This window comes from Schistocerca americana, chromosome 1, assembly GCF_021461395.2.
Source record: "Schistocerca americana isolate TAMUIC-IGC-003095 chromosome 1, iqSchAmer2.1, whole genome shotgun sequence".
NCBI classification, from domain to species: domain Eukaryota; kingdom Metazoa; phylum Arthropoda; class Insecta; order Orthoptera; family Acrididae; genus Schistocerca; species Schistocerca americana.
The window spans coordinates 223,533,812-223,560,307 of record NC_060119.1 but is presented as its reverse complement, the minus strand read 5'-3'; the positions used below and the strand labels follow the sequence as shown (position 1 = coordinate 223,560,307).

Sequence of the window (26,496 nt, the reverse complement as noted above, 5' to 3'; positions counted from 1 at the left end):
TGTTTCCAGGATCCATGCTGGTTGGCATTGAGGAGGTCATTCTGTTCAAGATACCTCACTGTGTTTGAGATCAGAATACATTCTAAGATTCAATAACAAATCTATGCCAAGATATTAGACAGTAGTTTTGTGGATTACTTCAACCACTCTCCTTGTAGAATGGTGTGATCTGTGCTCTTTTTCAAGAACTGGGTATGGTTTTTTCTTCAAGGGATCTATAATAGATTATAGTTAGAAGAAGAGCTAACTCAGCCACAAATTCAGCATAGGATCTGTCAGGAATTCCATCAGGCCCTGAAACTTTGTGTAATTTTAACGATTTCTGCTGTTTCTCAACATCACCGACACTAATAGTCATTTCACTCATCTTTTTAGTGGTACAAGGATTAAATTTAATCATAGGTGCTCTGCTCAGAATGTAATTTCATAAGACAGCAGGGAGTGAAAATATGCAAAATACAAGGTGTGATAAAAATGTAGTGAATAATTTTATTAGAAACTAAGTAATAAGCCTATATGGAGTTTGATTTAATCTCCTTTAAAGTACTGTCCTTGGCTAGTGATGCATTCATCCCAACGTTGTATCCATGACTGGAAGCATTTATAGCAGGCTTCTTTTAAAAGGGTGTTCAGTTGCTCTTTTGTGATGATCTCAATATCCAGAATGGTGTCAAAATATTTTCCTTTAAGCACTGTTTTAATTTTTTAGGAGGAGCAAGAAGTCACATGGTGCTAAATCTCTTGAGTAAGGTGGATGTGGACAGAGCAGAACAATTTTTCCTGCTAAAAAGTTGCAAATTGAAAGCAGGGTGTGGCACGTCACATTGTCATGATAAACAAGGAACTCGTTGGCCCATTTTTCTGGCCTCTTTCTTTGTACACCATTTTTCAAATGTTGCAGTACACCCTTGTGAAATTTGGTGTTTATAGTTGCTCTCATTGGAATGAACTTGATCACACCAAGCTCTCAATATTTAAAAAAACAAACAATAAGCATGACTTTGATCTTTGATTTTGACTGACATGCGCTAATTAGGGTGAGGACATTTACTAGTTTTCCATTGAGATTTCTGAATTTTCATCTCGGGGTCATACCCATAGAACCAAGTTTTATCTCAAGTTACAGTTTTGAACGTGAAACCCAAATCTGACCAAAGACAATCATTCAACTCCATGCAAGCTGACACACGATTTTTCCTCTGTCCATCACTCAAAAGTGAACAAATTTTGCACTGATTTGTCTCATTTGCAAATTATCAGTTAAAATATTTTGCACAGACCTATATGAGATGCCAAGTTCTTTGGTAAGTTCTTGAATAGTTATCTGCCTGTTTGAACAAACGATTTTTGCCACTTTTTGCACATTTTCTTCTGCTTCTGAGGTTAACAGACATCCCAAACGTTGCTTGTCTTCTGACTTATTTCTGCTTTTAAATCGCTCATACGATTTGTAAACAGTCTTCAAAGTCACAGCATTATTACCATCCACCAATTTCAACATTTCTTGATTTTATTTGGTACTTTTTTGCAATGTTTGCACATTGTTTGAAATCCACGGCGCACAACAGACGCAGTAAACACAACCCCACTCTAGTGCCCCTGGGTGCAGAACATGTTCCAACTTGATGCTGCCTGTCTCAAGGGATTAAGGTATCAGATAGATTACGTCAAATGGTTGTAGCATCAGCAGCTGCTGCTAAAAGAAATTCATTTGCCACATTTTTTTTATCAAACCTCATAAGCCAACACTCTTGTCTTTGGATCAACACAATGAAAGATGCTTGTAAGGGCAAAACACTTATAATTCAGCTTCTTGATTATTTTATCTTTGTTTTGACTGCATTTTAACTGGACTCCAAGGAATTTTACACAGTGTGTTTCATTTAGTGTATTATCAATAATATGTACTTCTGGTGCTAACAGTCTTTATAACTGATTTGAAATTGCCTAATATGATTCTTTGTGATATTAAGAGAAAATTTTAGCTGTGAACCCCTTGTAGGAGCAATCAGCTGACATCCAAGCTGTGTCTGCTATGGCTGGCTTACAGGACACTTTATTAGTATGCTTGAGTCAACATTATAATTTTTGAATTGTCTTTCAAAGACACTGGAAGATCAAATATGTAGGTTAGAAACAAGAGTGGGCTCAGTATCAATCCTTGTAGCACTTCACATGCAATTTACTTCTCCAAAGTGTGATAACAGAAAATCATGACTAGGGCTAATCCACTCATACTGGCAATATGGGAATTAGTTGTAAATTACCTTATATATTATGTTGGTGCATAAATTCATAGCATTTTTGTTTTGCATGTTGCTGTTCATGTTGTTATGGGTTTAATTATCACTTTTTATTTTTTTTATTGGTAATTCAAGTGGAGAAAAATCTGAACATTTCTGACATATTCTTCTTTTTGGGTTCAATAGAGGAATGAGAGCAGTGAAGGAAGCCAGAACATTTGTGCCTTTTATGGGAATAATGTCACTGGACAAAACACAGCAAGGAAATGGTTTTACCATTTTAAGGAGGATCATTTGGACATTAGTGACTCTCCAAATTCAGGTAGACTTTGGTGTTTGATGGAGATTGTTTAAATGCATTCAGCCAGGATCCACATCAGTGTATTCAAGGACTGGCAAATGCGGTGAACTGTGATCATTTCATCATCACGTGACATTTGCCTGCAATGGGGGAGGTTCAAAAATCAGGTGTGTGGGTACCACATGCTCTAAGCCAAATCACAAAAATCAGCAGGTGGCCATATGCGCATCTCTGCATGGTCATCATCAGTTGACTCATGAGCAACACTGACCATTCCTACACTGTATCACTACTGGTCACGAGCAGTGGTCTTTATGCTAATATAAGGGAAAGAAAGGAATGGTTGGGACCAAACATAGCAGCAACTCCCTGACAAAGACCTGCATGCATTCACAAAAGATAATGTCATGCATCTGGTAGAAGAGCGATGGTGTGGTGCACTATGAATTGCTTCCCCAATGTGCAACCATTGCTGCTGACATTTATTGCCAACAACTGAGATGTCTTGCAGATGCAATTCAAGAACAATGACCAAGAAGACTGTGTGAAGTGATGCTACGCCACATTAATGCACACATTCTGTGAGACTGACAAAAAATTCTTTACAGGAGTTGGGTTGGGAAGTCATTCCACACACATCTTATTCACTTGATCTTGCGCCCTCATATTTTCAATTTTTCTGCTCTTTGTTGAATAACCTTCAAGGAACTTCCTTTCTTGATGAAAATGCACTGCAAACATGGCTTGATGATTTCTTGCCTCAAAACCATGTGATTTCTACAGCTGTGAATGAAAAAGTTACCCCAGTGTTGGCAGATTGTTGTAAATAGTGAAGGAGAATATATTATTGATGACTTAAGCTTGCCTATTGTGTATATGTTGTGTTTATTGGACTTGTGCAAAAATACTACGAACTTATACACAAGTCTAATACATGTTTTCATATATTACAAGACACATAGCAACTGTGGAAACATCCACTGCTCCTTTCTTCCACTATTCAGGTACTGCTCCTATCTAATACTCCAAACAATGATTTTATGTAGCTTCACATGGAAACCTGTCCATTGTTTATTTACTGGCAAAATGATGTCATATCAGTACGTTTTTTCTGCAGTATGCATTAGTATACATAATCAAATTCATCAAACATCTACAAGCATGTTCAGATTATCTATCCCTCGTGACATTTACCACATAATTTTGACATCATTTTGTGCAGCTGCCAATACACTTTTCTTTAAAACCATTTTCTAAAGCTTTTCAAATGTCTTACTTACAGGGTCATTTGTTGGTCTGTAGTAACCGCTATTCACAGGTCTTGGACCTCTGGCAATACGAGATTCCCCAGGAAACACTGTAGGAAATAAAAAATTCATCAGCAATTTTTCTTCAAACATTTATGTGCAACATTAATAAGAGAATTTTTTTGAATATATGAAGAGTTATACAAAGTGCAATAATTTTAAGCCATAAAATTTTAGAAAGAACATCAAACTCATTTGAAAACTTTGAATATTTCCAAATGTCACCCTTATTGTTATAGTCCTTTGTTGTTATTATTTTAGAAAACATACATGTAAGACATGTTATTTGACATTCTGAATTACATAGTGTTAGAGCATTAGCTTTGATCTTAATTTGTAGTATGGTTTCCTCTGCCTAAACAAGGACATTAAGTTTAAAATTTACATAGGCAACTGAAAATCGAGTTTTATTTCAATATGGATTAGAATTTTATATTTTCTGCTACTAAGGCAAACTCGGTAAATGCAGAAATTATATTTACAGCTTTAGAAATGGTATTATTTGTTATGGTTGAATTTCATATGCTTATTTTAAATTCTTTATACAATAACGCCATTATGAGAGATTTAATGTTTTTGTTCTGTGAATACTGTTACATACTATAGGTAAAATATTAGAAAGATAGCACAAGAAGATCACAAACAGAAACACATAAAAAATCCTGGGCTGAAGGAAGGTTTTTCACTACACCAAAATACTGGTATATCTACATCTACATCTAATGTGGAATTATGAGAGAATCCTTGTAAAGACAAGATGTAGCTCTTCAGTTCTGCAGATTACACTTGTACCTTTTCCAGTAGCATGAAAAGTAGATACCTTGGCATAAAATATAGATAAAAAATGGTGCTCCTACTATTCCTCCTGAAGATTTCAAGTAGTATTTCACTTACACTTTTCCTGCCAGTTTTTGAATTACACGTTTTTACAGTCTATATTGGCAGAATATTACTTACACAAGACATGGTACTTGTTGCCATTCAGCTTGTCTATCAACATAAGAAATAGTCTTCCTTATTTGCAACAGTTCACTACTCATTCCATATTCTTATGTTTTACTCAGTTGATAATTCTTGTTCTGTGTTGTACCCTTTGACTACGTCAGTCTTTTATACTGTCCTAATTTTCTATGTACCTATACTTTTCTACTTATGTATTATTTTAATTTATTCATTTATTATTTCAGTATCTGTTCTTTCAGAATACATTAAGTTTCCATGCCAGCATACTTACAAGACACTACTCTTTTGCCAATCTTCACTTATGTACATCAGACTTAACAAACATTTGCCTGGTTTGTTCCTACATCTTTCTTTAGCATTAGTCCCTCACTGTAGTTTTGGAGTTACTATCTCATCTATTGCCCTTCTATATGCAATTTCATTCTCTTATATGCTCAGAAAATGCAGGTACACAAACTTACCAAAATGATGGAAACACCTCATATAATACTGGTCCTTCTTGAATTTGTTGTAGAGGTGTAGCTAATTTTACAGTAGATGCTTAAAGCCTTTAAATTATTTACAGAGGAATTTTTGTAATATATACTGGATTAGTATTAAATAATGTAACTGTTTCTAGTAGGCTTGCCCTACTAGCACCATTTCAGATTTAACAGTTGGAAATATGCAGCCCAACATATAACCTGCTTTTGGCATACTTCATACATAGACCTGATTTATTGTTCAGCACAGAATAATGAATTATCTAACAAAACTGTCACTGGGTCATATCACATAGTCTCAATACAGTCACTATCATGCTAAACATCCTCGGTGATAACCTGAGAGTTTGACATTGCCACCTAGCCAGCGATGTTCCCCTTTGATTCTTGAGAACTGGTTTCTGTTTGAATGTGGTGACCGAGAAGTATCCTTGACTGATGGTGTCATGTCAGTAGCTGTGTGTGTCATCATTACCCAGATCACAGTAGTCTATAGTACTTCAAATTCATTGGTCTTGCCTATTCTTAATACCACATAACACATCCAATGATCTGCTTCTGACTGTATGTATCATAAGTTCTTCTTAATGCCTGCAGAAGTTAACTAAACAAAAGTTTAATTTCCTGGTGCTTTTGTACTGCAGAAATAATCAGCTAATGATCTGAACAACTGAACTGCAGAAGTAGAGAGGAGGATCTGTAGAGTCTTTGCAGATTTTGTGTTGCATGATTTCAGCATGAACAATTATAGAGATTACTTTGTAATTACCTTTGAGTCTTCTAGAACCTTTATGTTGAAAATAAGCTTTGGTCAGCATCATATAAAAATTAAAAATTATTGAGGTCTGATATTGATTGGAAACCACCATGTTTGCTCCACATGGAAGAAGATCATGTAATCTCTGAATTATTTTGCTGGTTGGGAATAGTTATTGTAACATTTGTATAAATGAGTTTCAGGGGCCACTTAATCTCAGTTGGAAAAAGGGGCAGTCACTTTTGAAGCTGAAGGCAAAGTGCATAGCAAGAAGATATTTACACGTTAGTCCAAAACCAAATTCTATACAGTCAAAAAGAAAAAGTGCATTCCATTTAGTCTCTATTTTTTTTTCCATAGATTTCTTCATTGATCTAGACTGTTCAACAATTTAAAATGATGTTTCAGTAAGGAAGATTACAGACAGAGGAAAGTAATTTTTATGTGTTTGTTATATAAATATTTTCAATTTGAAGGTATTGGAGCAAGGAGCTTAAAAGAAATGAATGATATATGTTTCTAAAGTGGTGAATGAGGAGAAGAGACCTGGACTTGTTAATATATGTAATCAAATTTTTCACCACCGAAGCCATGAAATGCATTAAATTAGAGGGGCAAAAATTATGGGCACCTGTGAGTTGCATCCCTCTGTAGAGTACATGCAATAAGAGTCATTTTACTTTATGTATATTTGGCTGTCAAAGTAAAACTTTGCATGTAGTGATAATCTTTGCATTACATGCAATGAATGTGGCATTTATTTTGCAAAAGCACATTTCATGTCAACTGTTAACACATTTTGTAGTTTGCACTCCCCATTTAAACTCAGCAAAAGCTGCCGATAAGTTATTTAACCTGTTTTCTTTTTTTTTTTTTTTTTTTTTTTTGTTTAACCATACAAATACAGGTATTGATGACACATCATACAATTTGCCCTTTGCACACTATCTTACATAAGAACTATACTTAGTGTCTGGTGCCATTCATGAAATATTAACAATGCTCTCATTAGCTATGGTACTCTGCATGTGTAAGGCTCGGTTTTTTCCATGCACAAATATCTTATAAGAACTGCAGGTATGGCAGTCTAGTACAGTACTACCATCTTTTTTGCTTTGTGGGGAATTGGCTAATTAAGTTTAGTTACGTAAAAGTTCTGTAATGGTATTAACTAAACCACTAATTGACATTAAACACATGCTGCATTTATTACTTGCCCAAGATGCTGTAAATAAAAGTTAAGTACTCACCATAGTTGTAATGAGGCAGATGATGTAGGGGTCTTGATCTGGATACCATTTTCATCAATACACATAGAGTATCTTTTCTTAAATTAAAAAAGTTTGTAAAAAATCACAGTTTTCAAAAATTCAAAAAGTTAATGCACAAAAACAGTAAATTATGTCATGCTCCAAAAAGTACATTTTACATCAGTCATTCTAATGACTGAAAAGATGTGCGGCAGTAACCACCGGTAGGATGAAAGGGGGCATGCGCTAAAGAGTGTATCAGGGATAAAAAAAACACAACAGTGTGAGACTGAAGCAACCGAAGATTTTATTGACAGATCTGTAGGTGGACAGATAGGTTTAACAGTGTGTTATGTGTAAAAGATAGAGAGAAGAAAATTTTAGCGGCGCACACACCAACTGAGCTCAGGCCGATGCAACCTGCTCAGCCTCAGGGCCTGCAAGGAGAAGTCACACAGTGAACAGAGGCTAGCAAAGTGTAACCTAAGTTTGATTCTCTACTTGCCCTGGTAACCTGTCACTCTGCTCCTGTACCACTCCATCTTTTTAGGGACATACTTCCTCCTTTTTTCAAGAAGTAATTTTTCGTTGCATAAAAATACTCAGGTAATTGCAATTATTTATTTTTTATCATTCACATGCAGACTGTTTTATGTTTTCCTTAATTATCTTAACTCACAGTGACAGTGTGTCAAAAAAGTTGTGGGAAGAAACAATATAATTTTTCTTTCACAAAACCTATTCTATACCACATTAAACAGTCTGTCTCTTTTTGCATCTAAGATCGTGTCACACCAAATACAATAATCATTGATTTCTGTCTCTCATTTTTCTTATAATAAAAATAACAGCTGTCTGTGGTATCTGCCAGGCTTCACTTCCCAATATTGTATCCAAATTATCACTGTGCTGAGCTGAAACATGCAAAGAAGTGCTGCTGCTCCTGGATTTCATTATAGCCTAAAGCAATAAAGTAAAGAGAAAAAGAATCACTTCCCAAATAATATAAATGAAACTACTGCACTTATGACTGTATTTTATTATCAAACAAATATTCGGAAATAATGAAACTGCTGGCTATTTGAAAGTCAGGCAAGGAAAGTCATAGACAGATGAATAAGACTACTCCAAGACCATCTGAAGCACAGTGTTTGACTCTACAGTTCCAGAATGTGAAAAAATTTATGCCTGGATTTCACAAATAGGCATTTAGAGAACACTATTCATAGTAGTATGAGGAATGCAACAAACTTTTACTCACTTAAGTGGATAACACTATGGCATCCCCAACTTCAGCCAAAAATAAATGAGGAAAATGCTTTTCTGGTAGTTTTAGCCAGGAACTGAATGCTGTGGCTGTTGTGAGCATACAGTAAAATTTTTTTAAAAATGCTGTTGATATTTTGGGTTAATGAAGTTAAGTTCTATAGCATTATGTAAAATTTCATGTATGTATTTTTTTGATGGAAATGATTTCCCAAATATTTACTGCTGTGACACTCTGAGGTGATGAGCATGACATATGAATTCACCACAAAAGATAAGGAGAAAATAGTACATGCTACAAAAGTTTGCTTCATAATTATTGTAGAAATTTCATAAACATCAGCACACATGATCTGAACAAACACAAAATATTGAAAACATACAGCATTAAACTAACCAGAGAGCTAAAACCTGTTGTGCTAAGCAATCGCAGCAGAAAAGCAATGAATTGACATACAAAATGAGTTGTTATGGGCAGAAGAGGTCTTTGTAACACTAACTTTGATACTTAGTGCCCTAACATTTATGTTAGCAAACCAGCAGGAATACTGATCTGTTGATAACTAGAAGCTGCTTTTTGAAAGTTAAATGCTCAAATACTTTATAAAAACAAAATTTATGAAATAATATTGTATCATTTTACTTCATATGAGAAACGGAAAATTTTGCTATCTTTTATATAGTCATGGTACATCTGTTTTTGAGAACAAGCAGTAAGTGAGATTATGGTGGGGCAGTAGGCTTTTAATGCCAGTTAAGAGACTCAACTCATGAAAGAACCTAGTTCAGTTATATATCGTGTAGTATAGTATAGTATCTATTGTTTATTTATGATGTCTCAACCAAAATTTCCTGGGGTGTAGGGAATGAGACAATCAGGCTCCATCAACTGGAGCTCAATGTATTTACAGCCGCAGTGCCACTAGTGGTTTGGGGGAACAAGCTACAGTTTTGTCATTCAGTGCTGGCACTATTAATGTGCTTCATTGCTTTATTATGGCACAGCACAGCACAAAAATCAGTTCGTAATGGCTACTGCACACAGAGGTACTGAATTATGAGACTGCTAATGTAGGCTACAGCCAGACACAAAACACTTGTAGCAAAAATTCAACCAACCAACTCCTATTGGATTCATCTGATCCAGTTCTAGGAAGCTGTCATTCATGAAGATGTGAACAAACTGTAGAGTCTGATGTCTTGGCAAGGCTGTGAGGAAATATACATTGTTCAATTAAGAATTAAACTTAAAAAGTATACAAAGTTAGTGTCACCTGAGAAGTGTTGTATTGTAAAAACGTTATGTGTGCAAAAAGTTGTCAATCTTCTCAAGAGGAAACCCACAGAGCAACTTAAGCAATATGAGATGACCCTGATATGAAAGCAATGAACAAATTTTGGGCAGAACAATAAAAATGATTTGGATCATGAGTAATGCCATAAAGCATAAGCTCCAGAGTTCAGGCACTGGCAAAGTGAGTCCATCATTCATGCAAAGGGTGTTATACTAAGTGTTGGGAGTCTAAAATATTAATTTCACAGTGTTGCATAAAAATAAGGAAATAAAAGATAAAACTGTACTTAGTCTAATAATTTGGTCTTATATATTATTTTCATTGCATGAAACAAAGATTGCCAGGCAATGGTTTTTAAAGAACTGCATTGAGACTGTTCGATATTCAATACAACATATTACAGGAGCAAAGTATAAAGGTTCTCTGGGCATTAGGGAATGCACTAACTTAGGCAGTATCTTAACTCAATTTCTACAAACTAGTTCAAAACACACACATCTAACAAAGCACAGAGCACAGCACACAACACAAACATCACAACAAAATTAGTTTTTTTATTTATTTCTTAGTATTATAACTTTAATTTAAACAATGGAAGATAATTAGGAAATAGAGTGTACTGTTTTAGTAACAAATGAGATAAATTGAAATGCTTTAACAATTTTTTCTTAAGGATTTCATTGGTAACTAGTTTATTGTTTATTCTTAAGTCTTATATTAATTTAGGAGCTTTCCAAATGTTCACTCCTAATAGAACTTTCCAAAAAGAGTCCTTGTTTATCGATAAATGATTACTTAACACAGCCATTGTACCTGTCAATTTCAAGAGATGGAACATGCATAATATATAACATAACCGAAAAGAATATTCATATGAGAGCTGCAGTAACTGTCATCAGCTAGATCAGTGCCCTTACAGAGTCATATATTCAAATTTAATTCTTCATAACAATCTATGCATACATCTGTGATGATTCCAGAAAACATGGTAACAGAAAAATCAGAGGCCATTCTGAGTATTACATCAATAAAGGACCACTGGAATTATCGTCTGTCTTAGGCAAACTGTTAAATACAATGCGGAAATGGCAGGCAGCTTCCCATAGCCCTCACAAAAAATCATAATAGTGTAAGATCAAAATAAATTATGTTAATCTGTTAACATATGTGCTATCTCAAAATCAGATTGCAGTAAAAATGTATATATGAGAGGCAGTTAATTATAACCACCCTAACATCAGCTAGTACAGTGATAAATGTCATATGCTTCAAGAGGATACTGTCCCTTGTTGCTGTTCTCAAGACGAGTGTGGAATTTATTATTCCCCTAGATTACAGTTTGGTACACAAAATACTTGCGTGTTCTGTAGATATAAGCCATTTCTAATAATACCACAGGACATTAAACCCTAATTTACTTCTTTTTCCTTCTTCTACAGGTATCAGAGATGTCCTCAACAGACCATCTTATTGTTCATGAGATGTACTGTATATTGCTTCCTGCCAAGATATTACTGATAATGTTTAACATTTATTCAAATCTGAGACACATCATGTTACTTAAAATCTGTCTTGATTGCAAATTTTTTTATTCATATGACCGGTTTTGGTTCATTCAGAACCATCTTCAGATCTGATATTTCAGTTACAGGAGTAACCCGTCCAAATCCAGCAACTTTCACATGCTTGCACTTTAAAAGATAATCACAATTTTCATTGTCAGGAGCTAATTATTTGCCAGGATCAATGTGTTTTGCCTTTTATGAAGTATCTGGCTTACTATTGGTAGAGTGATATCAACTGGGATGAGATCTGGATGCAAAAGTGTGGCCAACAGACAGTGGAGAGAGTGAACTGCTATCTCCCAAGACAGAATCACAGAGTGGAAGAAATATAGAGGTTGCACACAACAGTGTCCTATCCCTTTTAAATTATATATTTAATTTTGATTTTCTGTGTGTGCTCTGTGTCTAGTACCCAGTCCCAGATGTCAATAAGATAAAATCCGCTATCTCTTTTAAATTTACTTATGCACATTCATGTTTCTACTACTTCTTTGTTTACAGAGCTCCAAGAAGATAAATTATGAGATAATGTCTTCATATTTTGAGGGAAGATGTTACATCTTTTTGGAAGTCTAAATTTTACTGTTGCTGCCCTTTCTAAAGTTGTGAATTGGAGATGGTGTAAATTGGATGCTGACATTCACTGTCTGCTTCCTGCATTTGCACATCCTGCTGATGTCATTTCACCAATAGTAAGCCAGACCACTATTAAACAAGATACACACATCAGTCTCAGAACTCAGCCATTTTCTGATAGTGAAGCTGGAGAATATTTTCAAAAGCTTGAGTTATAACTCAAACATGACACGGCTTTAACATCAAGAGAATTCTGTACATGAATGCTGCCACAAAACACTCCAAGGCTGTACCACTGCCAATAATTAGTACACTAACAATACTTAATAAATACATGTACGATCCAGTCATATTAATGTGATCACTGTCTATGTTTGACGTCAACGTGCAATAAACACTTACTACAGAAGGTGGCAGCACTAGCAGTGGAGGGTATGTATAGCATATTGAGGGGACACAGGAAACAATACAGTCATCGTAATGGAGAAACAGAATGATTTGCTGATATCCAAAAGGGTATGATCATTGGCTTTTGGGCCAAGGGTGGAAGCATTTGTGAAATGGCTAAGTTTTTAAACCATCTGTGTGTCGCTGTGGTTAAAGAATGCAATGCACGGCAAAATGGCGCTGTCCAAAACTGATGCAGAGGCAATTGTGGTGCACCACGGATCATAGATAACAGGGGTGAAAGATGGCTGCAGACATGTGTACAGGCGAACAGATGTGCAGCTATTGAGCAACTGACCACCAAGATAAACCTAGAGGCTACCAACAGTGTCTTTTCAATGGCCGCTCAGTGAACGTTGTTGCGTATGGGCCTCTGCAGTTGGCACTTGGTCCATGCACTCATGCTGACTAATGTTGATTGGCAACAAAGGCTGGAATCTGCACACCATTACTGCAGCTGGAGGTCCATTGAGTGGTCACAGGTGGCCTTTTCAGATGAATCACATTTTACAGCCCATCAGGCATATACAGCATGGAACGTCTGAAAGCAAACACCCTGCAACAATCATTGAGAGGGTGCACACCAAAGGAGGTGCCATTATGGTCTGGGAAATGTTTTTGGCATTCCCTGCATGATCTCGTCATTCCACAACGGATCAACACAAGTATGGGTCTGTCATTGGGGACCATGGTCCCCCTACATACAGCTGGTTTTCCATGGCTTGATGGCAACTACCAGCAGGACAATGCAAACGTGTCACAAAGCTCGCAGTGTACATGTGTGGTTTGGGGAGCACCACGATGAGTTACCACACTTCCCTGGCCACCAAACTCCTCAGATTAAAACCCAGTTGAGAATCTATGGGACCACCTTGATCAGGCTGTTCACACCACAGATCTTCAGCCAAGAAACATAATGCAGCTGGCCATGGCACTAGAGTTGCACAGCTCCACATCCCATTTGGTGCCTCCCAGCACCTCACTGACTTTCATCCTGCATGTCTTGCAGCAGTCCATCTGGAAAGGTGCTTAATCAGGCTTTTGAGAGGTGACTGGACAATATAATTGCTGAAGGCAACAGTATGTCACCTCTAATATGATCATGCCTAGTGAAGCACTATGTTCAAACTAAATGTTGGGTTGCTGATAGCTTTACCCCGGTATTGCCGAAACGGAATTTGTAATAGTATTTCTGCAGGGAGCAAGGTGTTTCATTGCGAGAACATGCTTACGTCTACACTGATGGAAGCAAAATATGATATGTACAGCACCTTCCACTGTTCACGGTTAATGTGGTAAATTCTGCTGTTTCATATTAATAATAAAAGGAAATAGTCCTGTTTTTTGGATAGGCCTATTACATAACTAAAGAAGATCTGATGGGTATTAATTTCATGCAACGTGAATCAGACGCCTAAACACCTTTTATTATAATCCATACAGGGAAATTATGGGTCAACAATAACAGTACTGCAGCTCTCACTGAACTCGCATCACGGGCATCTCGGCAAGCCTGCACCTGAAGAGTGGAGACCTCATGTACCTTTTTCCTCGACTACTGGGCTCTTGGCGGCCTCGCGCATTCTCTCGTAGTGCGACAGCATCTTGACGTTGTTCCTGATGTAGTCCCCGTTGTTCTCATGTGAAGCGAGTGGTCGCCGCCTGGAGAAGGCCTTCCCGCCAGCGTACGTGACGCACGCCAGGTGGCCTTTGCCTGCAAGAAGCCATCGCCGATCAGCATAGCCCCACGGCCTTGCTGCCCTCAACATGCTTCACTGATGCTCCATCCCTGCCCCCGCTGATTTGTGATTGTGACAACTTTTTGTTTTTTCCCCTAAACAAATGGGCTCGTAATTGCCAGTGCTATTCATTGCTGTCTTTATATGGTTGCCCAGTCAAGAACTTCACTGACATACAGGGTCAATCACCTCAACCTTGCATCCTATTGAGGCATGAACAGCTCTAGGTATTGAAACGAGATTTTCGATAAATGGTAGTAAAAGAGGGATATGTAATTTTGTTGTATGAGTAACGCTTGTAACTCTTGGATTATCCAAATTACTGAAGCAAGTTTTTCCATTGCTTTTTGAGCGATGTAAGTTTTTAACGGCATTCGTAACCTCTTGAAAACACAAGTATGTTGATATAATGTCTGCCAATGTTGGTGTTAAAACTTTCAGCAAAAATATCCGATAAATGTGCTACAATGAAATCAAATGTCCGGAATCGGCTGTCGCTGTATAAACTCTGCAGTGGAACTCTCTATTGCTTTCCACATCTCACTGTCAATACTTGATGGGGTTAATCATCATTTTACGCGCCTGGCTAACTAAAATTGATCCCATTGTACCTACAGATTGCAGTTGATAACTCCCTCAGAGGACCAGCATCACTCAATTTAAGATTACCTCAAAAAGATTACTCGATCACGATACGTGAAATAAAACTCAACACAGAATATTATGAACAATGCCTGTGTACACAGTATTGTATGTATGTCTGGGAAAGGTTGGTGACCATGCGAAACAATTGAATATCGGCTCCAGGTCATACACAGTCTTGCGACTTTTGTTGCTGCCTATCAGCCACTGCGCAGTGTGTCAGCTTGGAAGGTGTGAATACAGTAACATTTGTCAAAAACATCGTTTCCATACTTCAAATCGTTCAGAAAATATAAGGCGTGCAAGTTTTAGGCGATTCACCCTAGATTTGAGCCTTCATGTTAGTAAATTGATGAAAGAGCGACATTGAACCTGGTATGATAAGATACAAAATGCTGATTATTTCGGACTGCAGGAGAAAATTGAAAAATGGTAAGAAAATAACTGATTTGCAATGTTAATATTTTACACGAGGCGTCGCTAACTGTAATGATTTGCCGGTATATCTAAGCTTTCACTACTCTTCAGCAGCACAGTGCTAACCTCTCACCTCACTCAGTAGCCTTCCCCATCATGAATAAAAATACACACGCTGATCTACAAAATGTAGGTTTCTTTTCGTTTCACCGAACCAATTAGCACGCTTTCATTTGTCTATGACTTCAGTTGCTTTTGCAATAGCTCCAATATAGAAGCTGCATGCGAAAGGAATGCCAAACGTGCAGCCATGGCCAAATTACGTTTTGTTTTCAAAGAAGCGTAATCCATAAACAGAAAACTGCAGAAGAATTCTCATGTAGCGGTACCGGAAAGTAAAAAATGAAATAAACAAAATTTCATTCAGAAATGACGATAAGCCCGCTACCTCCCTCTTCCTGAAAAAACGTAATTGAGTTTATGTGTATCGGGAATGAGTGGAAACCATAAAAAATTATGAATGACTCGTTCCACGTTCTTGAGGGTTCTCCTAAGGGAGGGAACCTACGGAACATCAAGTGTGTATTTGGTGGGGGCAACTCCCTTGTTTCAACGGACCACAGTATTTTAGCGTTTAGACGATACCGTAGCGTGTCCTGTTACGAACACCAGGTCTTCCAACATTGCTGTACGAGTGATACGAATTTATTTTAAATTGTCACAGGTTATTACAGCGTGTAATAATGTACAAGCGACGCCATAAGCATTCGCACCAGTTGAGAAACGATGTCGTATGCAGTATTTTTATTTTATTTTAAGACGCAATAAACTAAAACACATATCGAGTTTCGTCTTTAAACCATTTCCGTTGGCAAGATAGGTTTTTCTCGCAGGCGTTTGATTTACGACTGCGTACCAGTGACATTAGCTGTTGGAGACAGAGAAATTGAGAGAAGAGAGTGACAGCAGACAGAAGAGAGTTTAGCAAAGACGAAGAACGCGCGTCCCTCAGCGCTGCAGCATGCTGTTGCGAGTATCACGCGCGATACGATACGTACCGATGTTGGCGCGAGAGCCTGGCTCGTTGTAGTAGGACCGGCTCAGCACTTCGTGCTGCACGTCACGCAGACCCAGCAGCCGTTGGATGTACATGTCAGACGTGATGCGCGGCGGCAGAGGCAGCTCCTCGTACTCATACCTGTCCACCAGACAACACGAAAATCCTCAAATGTGCAATGCTCTCTGCGCAAGTCTACAGAAGCGTGCAGAAAGAACATTGTGTAATGCTGACAACCAAACACCTTGTAGAAGCCTCTTAGCTAGAGATTTTGCACTTACAGGACAATACGTATAGACTCCACTCCTCGTGGCATCTGTGGTTAATAACAAGAATGAATTTAAAATGAACTCTGCAATTCACAACGACAGTACGATAAGTAAAAATAATTTTCAGATAGACTATGCATTCCACTCTAGGGTTCAGACTGAAGTTTTATAGTCTGGTGCAAAAGCGTCTAACAGGTTGCCAGTAAATATCAGGCAGTTCCACCGATGTGAGAACTGTGGTGGGGAAGGCGAAAGGTCGGTTTATTGGGAGGATTTTAGGAAAGAGTGGTTCACCTGTAAAGGAGACTCCATATAGGACGCTGGTGTGACCTATTCTTATATACTGCACCAGTGTTTTGGATCCGTACGAGCTTGGACTGAAGGATGACATCAAAGCAATTCAGATGTGGGTGGCTAGATTTGTTACCAGTTGGTTCGAACAACGCATAAATGTTACAGAGATGCTTCAGGAACTCAAATGGGAATTCCTGGAGGGAATGTGATGTTCTTTTCAAGAAACACTATTGACAGAATTTAGAGAACCAGAATTTGAAGCTGACTGCTAAAAGAGACATGAGAAGTTAGGGCACATAGGGAGGCGTATAGACTGTTGTTTCTCCCTCGCTCTGTTTGCAAATAGAACAGGAAAGGAAATGACAATTAGTGGTACAAGGTACCCTCCACCAGCTTGTGGAGTATCTGTGTAGATGTAGATTTAGATGTAGAATACCTTGAAATGGCAGTGGGCTGGTCACGTCACTCAAAGAAAAGATGGCAGGTGGTCAAAAAAGTACTAGATTGGAGTCCAGTTTACCACTAGGGACCACAGTGAAGACCACCAAACAGATGGGACAGAGACTTAAGAATGACAGCCGGGGTGAACTGGCAATGGGAAACTCAAGATTGGTAGAAATGGAAGAACCTGGAGAGATTCTATTCTGCACGCTGACTGAAAGAGGTCACATCAACAAGTGATAGAACGTTGATGATGATGATGAAACTATAAGAAAAGTGAATGAAAATGGAAATGAGAGCTAAAAAGCGAAAAACTGATTGTATTACCATACTATAAAGAAGCATACAACCCACTTGGAGTCCAGAATGTATTCAGTAAAGTAACCTACATTTCCCAAGAACGGTATTACAAAACAAGTTTAATAAATTACAATTCTCGTTGTTTTTTATTTATGTTCTGCAAGTATTCGTGGGGATACGGAGATCAACGGTAACTGCTACTAAATGAAGTAATTTATTTTCCATAGCAAAACTTATAGACATGGTGGCGTTAGTACTGGTTGAAATTACTCCTATAGCCATTCCAAGCGGATGTACTTTTATTGTGCTGCACATTTCCCTTCGTTACTATGATACTATAACCCCCGACATATCTCTCCCATGGGTATCGTGAGCAAAAAATTAGATTAATTACAGCACACACAGAGACATGTAAACGGTCATTCTTCACATGCTCCATACGTGAATGGAAAGGGAAAAAGCCTTTGTAACTGGTACAGTGGGAAGTATCCTCTGCCACACACTTCAGAGTGGTTTTCGAAGTACAGATGTAGGTATAGATGAGCTTGGCAGGTTCAAGGCAAGCAACTGATAGTGGTGAGACCGCATGCAATGGATCGTTGTGATCCTTTGCTTAAATACAAGGTGCCATGGCTCACTTGTCTCAACACATACACACCAATTTCTTTCCAAGATAAAATTCCTACTTTCTGTAACTGTTACCATCTCGGATCGTGTAGTTCTCGATTCCAATGAGTTCTCGATTTTTGCTAAAACCGACCTCGGTTCCCAGATCGCGGTTTTTGGTTTCCGTGTCTCAGTTCTCGCTTTTCAGTTCTTGGATGTGTTCTCATTTCTGTTGTCAAAACGAAACCATAGTTCTCGGATGGCAGATTTGTGTTTGTTTTAGTTTTGATCATTTTACCCCTTAGTACGCGAGTTCCGACAACAGCACTGACTTATTCACTCGTTATACACACTCCAGTCACATTAACGTGACCACTGCCTATGTTAGACGTCAGGTGCAATAACTACTTACAAGTGGCAGGCGACAGCACTAGCAGTGGAGAATATATAAAACGTGTCGGGGGGGGGGGGGGGGTTACGCGAAAAACAGTGCAGTCATTGTCAAAATGCGGAAACAGAGCGATTTATCTGACGCCCCAAAGACCACGTTCATTGGCTGAGGATGGAAGCATTTCCAAAACGGCTGAGTTGGTAAACTTTTCGCATGACACTCTGGTGACAGTATTCCGTGCATGGTCGAATGCGCCGAGGCAACTGTAGTGCACCACGAGCCATAGATGACTGGGGTGAACGATAGCTGCAGAGATGTGTATGGGGGAAGACATGCAACTGTTGAGCAGCTGACCACTCACATGAACCAAGGGCTACCAACAGTGTCTCCTCAGTGACCATTCAGCGTATGAGCCTCTGCAGCAGGCGTGTGGTTCATGCATCCACGTTGACTGCGGTTCATCGCCGACGAAGGCTAGAATTTGCACGTCAATACCTCAACTGGATGTACACGGAGTGGCGACATGTGACCTTTTCGGATGACTCACGTTTTATGCTAAAAATGGACAGACAACTGTTGGTGTGTGTGGCTGTGCAACAGTATTCATGATAATACAATGAAGGCTTTCACGACCGGATGTTTCAGCTGCCGAGAATTCTTCCGGGTTATATGGCCGTGGTCCATGGAACTCTTCTATACCCGACGATTCGACCAAAGCTACGTTGGACATCTTCAGAGGTGCTCCTGGTTGTGCTCTGTCTTGCCGACTGACGAATCGGACGCCGAAGAACGGCCTAAATACTGTGGAAAGTGGGCGTGGTCTGGATTTCACGTGACAGCAGAGATAAACCTTGTCAAGGATAAAATATAACTATCGATTATAGTACGTCAAAGATGAAAACTTATCATCGATTCTGTAGCGCCACTGTCCATATACGAGGGCTATGCCGAAAGTTTTTAGCAGCCCCTCAACCGTAAGGCGGAGGACAATGAGGTTGTTTTCATTCGAAAGAGCGATGTTTTTCGACCTTGGGACGTGCGCGCACAGCCCCTGGCTGGCGGTGATCCCCCCACAGGGCGGTAAGAAAGCACAGGCAGTGCTGAGTCAGAGACGGCGCAGGATGGAGCTGTCGCGCCGCGACTTTCGCGCCATGATTTTTTACGATTATAAAAAGGGTTTAAGTGCCAAGGAATGCCATTCTTCTTTGCTATGTGTTTTTGGTGAAGCTTCCCCTTCCAGGGCCACAGTTGGAAATTGGTTTCGCGAGTTTTCGAGGGGTCGGCAGTCAATTGAAGATGAACCTCGTCCAGGTCGGCCAGCAACAGCTGTGACTCCTGAAAACACTGAAGCTGTGAGGAAAATGGTCAAAGAAGATCCACATCTTACATTTTGCGACATTGAAGGGACCCTAAATATTGGATCAACAGCAGCATAGACCATAGTCACTTAGGCCTTACTAAGAGATGTGCCCATCGGGTGCCACTTTCCCTGACAGAAAGCCAAAAGGAGGCGAGAGTGGACTGGTGTGGTTTCATGCTCGAAAAATTCAATGGAGGGAAGTCCAAAGACACCAACAATATCGTCACAAGTGATGAAACATGGGTCTACCATTATGAACCTGAAACGAAGAGACAGTATTCTGTGTGGTGCTTTCCAGGGGAGGAACCACCCACAAAAGTTCGAAGTTGGAGCTCTGGAAAAAAGATGGTGGCAACTTTTTTGACAAAGATCGGGCATCTCACCTCTGTGACCTTGGACAAACGTTGTACAGTCAATGCTGAATGGTACATGAACGATTGTCTTCCAAAAGTCATTGCCACATGGAAGTCACAGCATCCAAAGTCCAAGAGTGGGCACCTTCTGCTGCATCACAACAATGCATCTGTGCACAGGGCTGCCAGAACGATGGACTTTCTGGAGAAGGAAAAAGTGCGAGTGTTACCCCATACTCTCTACTCACCTGACCTGGCCCCCTGTGACTTCTTTCTGTTCCCTAAGACTAAGGAAAAAATTAGAGGGCAGCAGTTTTCATCAGATGAAGAGGCCATTGCAGTGTACGAGAGCGCACTAAGTGACATCCCAAAAGAAGCTTGGACCGACACATTTTCTAAGTGGTTTCAGAGAATGGAAAAATGTATACATGCTAATGGAGAGTATTTTGAAAAGTTGTAAACGTTTTTTGCAAATAAATTTTTTTCACACATTGTGCTAAAAACTTTCGGCATAGCCCTTGTATCTCTGAGTTTCATAGCTCCTTCTTTTCTGTTAAAATTATCCCCATGTTTATAAATTTCGATGGCTTCTCTATATAGCTGTGGATAATAGTTCGTCATAGTACATAAAACTTCAGTTTCCGAACATTTCACTACATGATCACCCAACTGAAGAGCATGTTCCGCCATGGCTGACTTGTCTGTTTTCCCTAGTCGGCAAAGACTTTTATGTTCCTCCAACCATGTATTCACACTTCTCTTTGTAGTTCCAATGTAGACCCTACCACATCTACACGGAATCTTGTATACACCACTTGCAGACAGAGGGGGATGTTTATCCTTAATGGAACTAAGTGCTTGGCTTATTTTCTTAGTTAGTCTGAAAATCGGTCGATGTTATGTTTCCTTAAAATCTTGCCGATTTGATCCGTTACATTTTTGATGAAGGGTAGAGAAACCGTGTTCTCCCATCTCTGTGTCCTATCGTTGTACTTAGGCCCCTTGTTATTCGGTCGCAAAACTCTATTTATTTCCGTATTAGAGCACCCATTATTCTCAAAAGTCTGTTTTAACAACGGCTACGCACACCTTTAGCGCACGGTAAGTTGCAAAGGTTTAAACGCACCGTAACAACGAAAGAAGGTCCTTTTAAAAGGTGGCAGCAATAGTCCCAACTTTCAAGCGCAAGGTGGAAATCATATTCGCGAGCTATAGTGAGGCGTTACCGTAGAAACGTAAACAATACTGAGTTACGTGACTTGTCGCTGTTGTAGCGCGGACCTTCCGCGCCGAGTCCACCTCAACTGTTACGGCTCTTAGACCAGTATTACACTATCAAATTTCTTTGTCAAAGTTGATATGTCAAATACTTATGTCAAAGAAATTTGATCGTGTAATAAGGAACTTTGTCAAATGTCGCCTGTCGTCAAATAAATATGATCAAATCTAGGGCCTCGCCGTAGATTTAATCATAAAAGTCGTTTGTCTTCTGTTCACTGCAATGTGAAATGTAACCGCTTGGAGCGTTGGTGTCGCCACAGCTATTTGACGTCTCTGTAGTGTGTTTGTAAATATGGCTTAAAAGTTGGTGTGTTCCTTCGATTCATTTTTTTAATATTTTTAATAAACTTGCCTCGTCAAGGTTGGGAGTGAGCAAGGGGCACAGTGTATGCTATTAATTGTGTGTTGATGGGCAAGTAGAATGTGCTGCAGGTGACTTCATGTCCACAATTACAGCTACAGCCATCCACCTCTATATCTGGAAACATCCAGGCAGCTTTTCAGCAAGCCGGAATAGAGTATATAAAATAAAAAATTCTTTCTTAGCTTTCCATTCTACTTTGTTTATCCTTGAACTCTAGATTCCACAAGTTAAAAAGCGCTTCATCTGTTTCGTACTTTTTATTAATTTTGTAGTTGTTGGAACACTAATTACATTATTCAAAAATAAAAATAGTTCTTATTGCTCATATATTGTACTAAACATTTATTTACATTCACATATTGCCCCTTCAGTGCTTTGTCGCTTCACACCTTTCTGGAATTATTTTGGTTAATGTGTAATGTGATAGACGAGTGCTGTGTTGTAAACTAGAGTAGCTCTCTCCTGTGTCAATAAATTCCAGTGTCACAGTTTGCCTGTCTTCTGCACGTAAAGCATTTCTCAAAAAGAGTATTCTCTTTTGTAACATGAGAAGCCACTTTACTGAGCAAATACAGATATACACTCTCACCCATTGGTAAGTAATTTACGTACTCCATTAGCAGCTCTCGAGACACATTTTGCTGAATGCTTTTATTATCTCAACGTAATACCTATGGCTTCATCGAAATACAGTATGTTTCCTTTTTTTTCCGACGCTTTTCTTCCAAATACACACACAATGCAACTGTCGTCCTAGCAACTGCAGCGCATAATAAGAGGTTGTTGTCTGCCATCTTGAAATTTGATGAAAAATATGACGACAGTGTAATACGGTATTACACTGTATTCTAAAGATTTTCTTTGAAAACGGTTTGAGTAAGGTTTATTTATATTACTTACATTCACTGGTGTTTGTGTTCCACCATGGGATACAACAACTTCAAAGTGAACAAACGTCCATTGTTGAGAAGATCGCAATTTTAGTTAATGTGCGTTGTCTTCTTAAGAACAGATTAGAGGGTAATTTCATGTCACTAAAGATGAAAAAGGTCTTGATAAGTGTTAGGGAGGAGGGCCTTGATAAAGAAGCTGACAATTTTGAGCAGGAGGCTGTTTCGTTCTATGACGAATGTCTGGGGTATTTGGATAAATGGTCTGCGGCCTTTTCAGAACTCAGTTGTTTTAGGTGGTTAAGTTTAAATGATAAAGTATGCATGGATGATGTACAAAAGTGTGTACAGTTCTTGAGTGGTGATGTCAAGTACTGTGATGAGATATGTAATGTGAACCAGTTTTTGCAGCACATAGCTCTTAACTTGATAAATTGTCCTTTAATGATAAGTGGATTAGACATTTTAGTGGTAGCAAGCATGAGGACTGCCATTCTGAACTGTTAAAACTAATTCAGTATTTTTTTGCTATTCCTGCACATAATGCTAATGTTGAAAGAGTATTTTCACTAATAAGAGCACAGTGGACAGATGAAAGGAACAGATTATCTGTTGATTCGGTCAAAGGTATTGTTTTTGTAAAGTATATTTTAAAAACTTCAGTTGTTTGGAATTTTTTGATTATATTTCAAACAAGCTAAATGTTTTGCACAGGATTAGTTCTTCAGAGAAATATAACTGACTGCTGTTGATTATCATATTTAACATTGTATGTGTCAGAATTAACAATAATATATTAATGTACATGCCTGTTGGTATTATAAATATCATTTAAATTTGAAATATACATAATTTTTTTCATTGAGCGATAATGTCCTATATTCTTGACAAATGTCCTACATTTTTTACCATTGTATCCTACATTTCCATTAGATAATCTGGTAACCCTAGTAATACCTCTTTTTAGCGCGGCATCAAATATCTTTGTCAAACAAATTTGACGAATATTTGATCATATCTTTGATCAAATTTTTGCCAAAGAAATGTGATAGTGTAATACCGTCCTTAATGGGGAGGGAGGGACGGAAGGAGAGAGACGGAGGGAGAGAGAGAGACTCACCCCGTGGTGATGACGGGCAGCGGCCTCAGGGCCCTGGGCACCGGCGTGTGGATGCGCTTGAGCAGGTGCGCCGCTTGGCCACGGATGGCGCGCGCCTCGTCGTCGAACGACTGCAACAAACGGAAACTGTCCTGCCTACAGCGGGTCAGCAAGAGAGCGGGCCAGAAGCGACGGCCGTCTGCAAACAGGGCAGCGACCTGACAGTCAAACAAGATACCACACTCAATACACACTAACAGCGTACCCAAGATCTGTGAAAACTTATGTTAGTTTTGTGCAAGGTGGACGGACGTACAAAACGAAGACAGTTTATTACAAAACAATTCTCTAGATATACAGGGTGTCACAAAAATAACTGTACAACTTTGAAAATTCGTACAAACTTATTTATACGACTTACAGACTTAGGCTTGGTGCCATCTTGAAGGAAAATAGATGAAGTGCTTGCATCACGTGGTTCACTAGTGCAGAATCACGCCACCGCAAGCGCTAGCGGCAGTTACAGCAAAGATGGCTGCTTTAACAAATCTCGAGTGTGCCCACTATGTGTTTTGGTTTGACGAGTGGGAGTCTGCGACAATCGTGCAACGTAATTTTCGTAGAGTGTGTTAAAGAACCTCCCAGTAGGTCTGCTGTTTATGAGTGGCGTAACTTTTATACTGTCTTTGTTCCATCTTTACCAGCTTCTCTACCAGAGTTCAGAACTAGAATCCACCTCGTAATTCAATAAGCCACACCTGACATGCTGCAGCGAGATTGGCAAGAAATCAAATTCAGATGGGATGTGTGCTGCATAACCAATGGAAGTCACATTGAGCCTGTTTCGGTATAAGGTAGAAAACGTGATGTATTTGTGTATAAAATGACATCGAAACCACGTCTGTAAGTTAAATGGATTAATCAGTGTGAGCTTTCAAAGTTGTCGAGTCCTTTGTCATATACCCATTACTAATATTACCACTTTACAATAGGTATCTTCTACCTACATTGTACGTAAATGAGATAGAATACTTTTTGAAAAACATCATCATCACCTTTGAATGTTAAAACTATTTATTCATGAATCCACTATTGCAAGCACAAGCCATTATTTTTTTAAAAATATATAAATGTGTGCAGGGTGAAACTGAACTCCACTGATAAAATTTCTGGGGTTATTCAGGGATATTATCTGAGTATTTTGGGATAAGGGACCTATGGTCTCTAGTGGATCGTTACAGAACAACTGCATTTCGTTTGATTTCTTACACTCATTTATCTTTGTATCTGTATTACACAATAGCGCAAATGTCGATGATATGCACTGTTTGTCTGGTTTGGAAACAAAACTGTTCCATTCACTCATGGTACTTGTGTTGACAACACTTGTCCACTTTACTCTTCACCTTCGAACTTGGTTTCAGCACTATTCGGTTCCGTTTTGAGTTTGTATTTTCAGCAGCGTTAGTTGCTCATTAACAATGATATGCAGCAGGACTGATAGGTCTACTGATGAAGAATTGGGTGATAAGTACCTCGTGTGAGGTTTACTGAATGCAGTGGGAGAGTAGCACACTGATGCTATGCTGATTTATACCCATCTGTAACACCAACCACATCACAACTGTTTTACATCAGTCTAAAAGCTGTTGTACTATTCTGTGTTTTGTGGTAATTACTCATTACAGGCTTTTTGACTGTTGTGCATGTCTTTTCGTAAAAGCAAAGGGAAACGGGGATAAAAACAATAAATCATAATTGCATTATTACTCTGTCATGAGCTATTGCAAGCCATGGATGCATTACACAAGAATACTCAGAAAATATCCGTGAACAAAATGTCGCTGGAGTTTGGGTTCACCCAGTATATGTCATCATCACAATCAAAAGCTGAGTATTTAACGTTGTTAGTATCTTTTGGATAAATAATATTAATAATACATGATCACTGTATGATAAACAACGAGACTGCCAACCATTCCCCTCTTAACACTTAGGTGGCTGAAAGCCTCTATGTTTAAATAATTTGTGAAGCTTTTTGGAGAGACAAAACCCAGGTGTCAGCCAGCAATCCTCTGGGGTGTAGGAGGGAAGTTGTGGGCGATCTGTGAGAGAGTTGGTGTCTATAGAGTTATGGTTTCGATGTCGGAACCTAGTCATCAGTAGTTGACTTTTTCTTGTATACAGGATACCTACAAAAATATGCAAATGTATTCCCATACGATAGTGTGAAATTATAATCAGTTTTTGTGGTGTTTATAGGTCGTCTCGCTCTTTGATTATAGAGGCTGAGATGTCAGTTGCGCCGACGTCAAATGGGACTCCGTTGTGGTGTGTTCCGGCTGCAGCCGCAATAAGGCTTCGCACGACATCACGGTATCTTCGACAACGAGAGGAAGTTCGTTTCAGTTTTATTATGATGCTCTTGCTCTTCATAAATAGGTAGCGATAACTGTTGTGTATAAGAGTATGCAAAGGGGCTGTAGAGCAACATCCGTATACATTCCCTGAAATAAAACCGTGCAGTTCAATGTTCGAAGA

General features: G+C 38.8%; 1 protein-coding gene across 6 annotated transcripts in view; it reads right to left on the bottom strand.

Moving 5' to 3' along the window:
- Positions 1-26,496, bottom strand: part of LOC124612038 (axoneme-associated protein mst101(2)-like) — a 117,060-nt gene that overhangs the window by 7,416 nt on the left and 83,148 nt on the right. For 4 of the 6 annotated variants that reach the window (XM_047140299.1, XM_047140308.1, XM_047140521.1 and 1 more), the window contains 4 exons: positions 23,977-24,173; positions 16,309-16,448; positions 13,996-14,166; positions 3,825-3,901 (listed from right to left, as the gene is read on the bottom strand). In XM_047140299.1, coding sequence (XP_046996255.1) covers positions 3,825-3,901; positions 13,996-14,166; positions 16,309-16,448; positions 23,977-24,173 — 585 coding nt within the window. The remainder of the gene's footprint in view (positions 1-3,824; positions 3,902-13,995; positions 14,167-16,308; positions 16,449-23,976; positions 24,174-26,496) is intronic. The other 2 variants (XM_047140361.1, XM_047140440.1) reach the window with 2 other exon arrangements.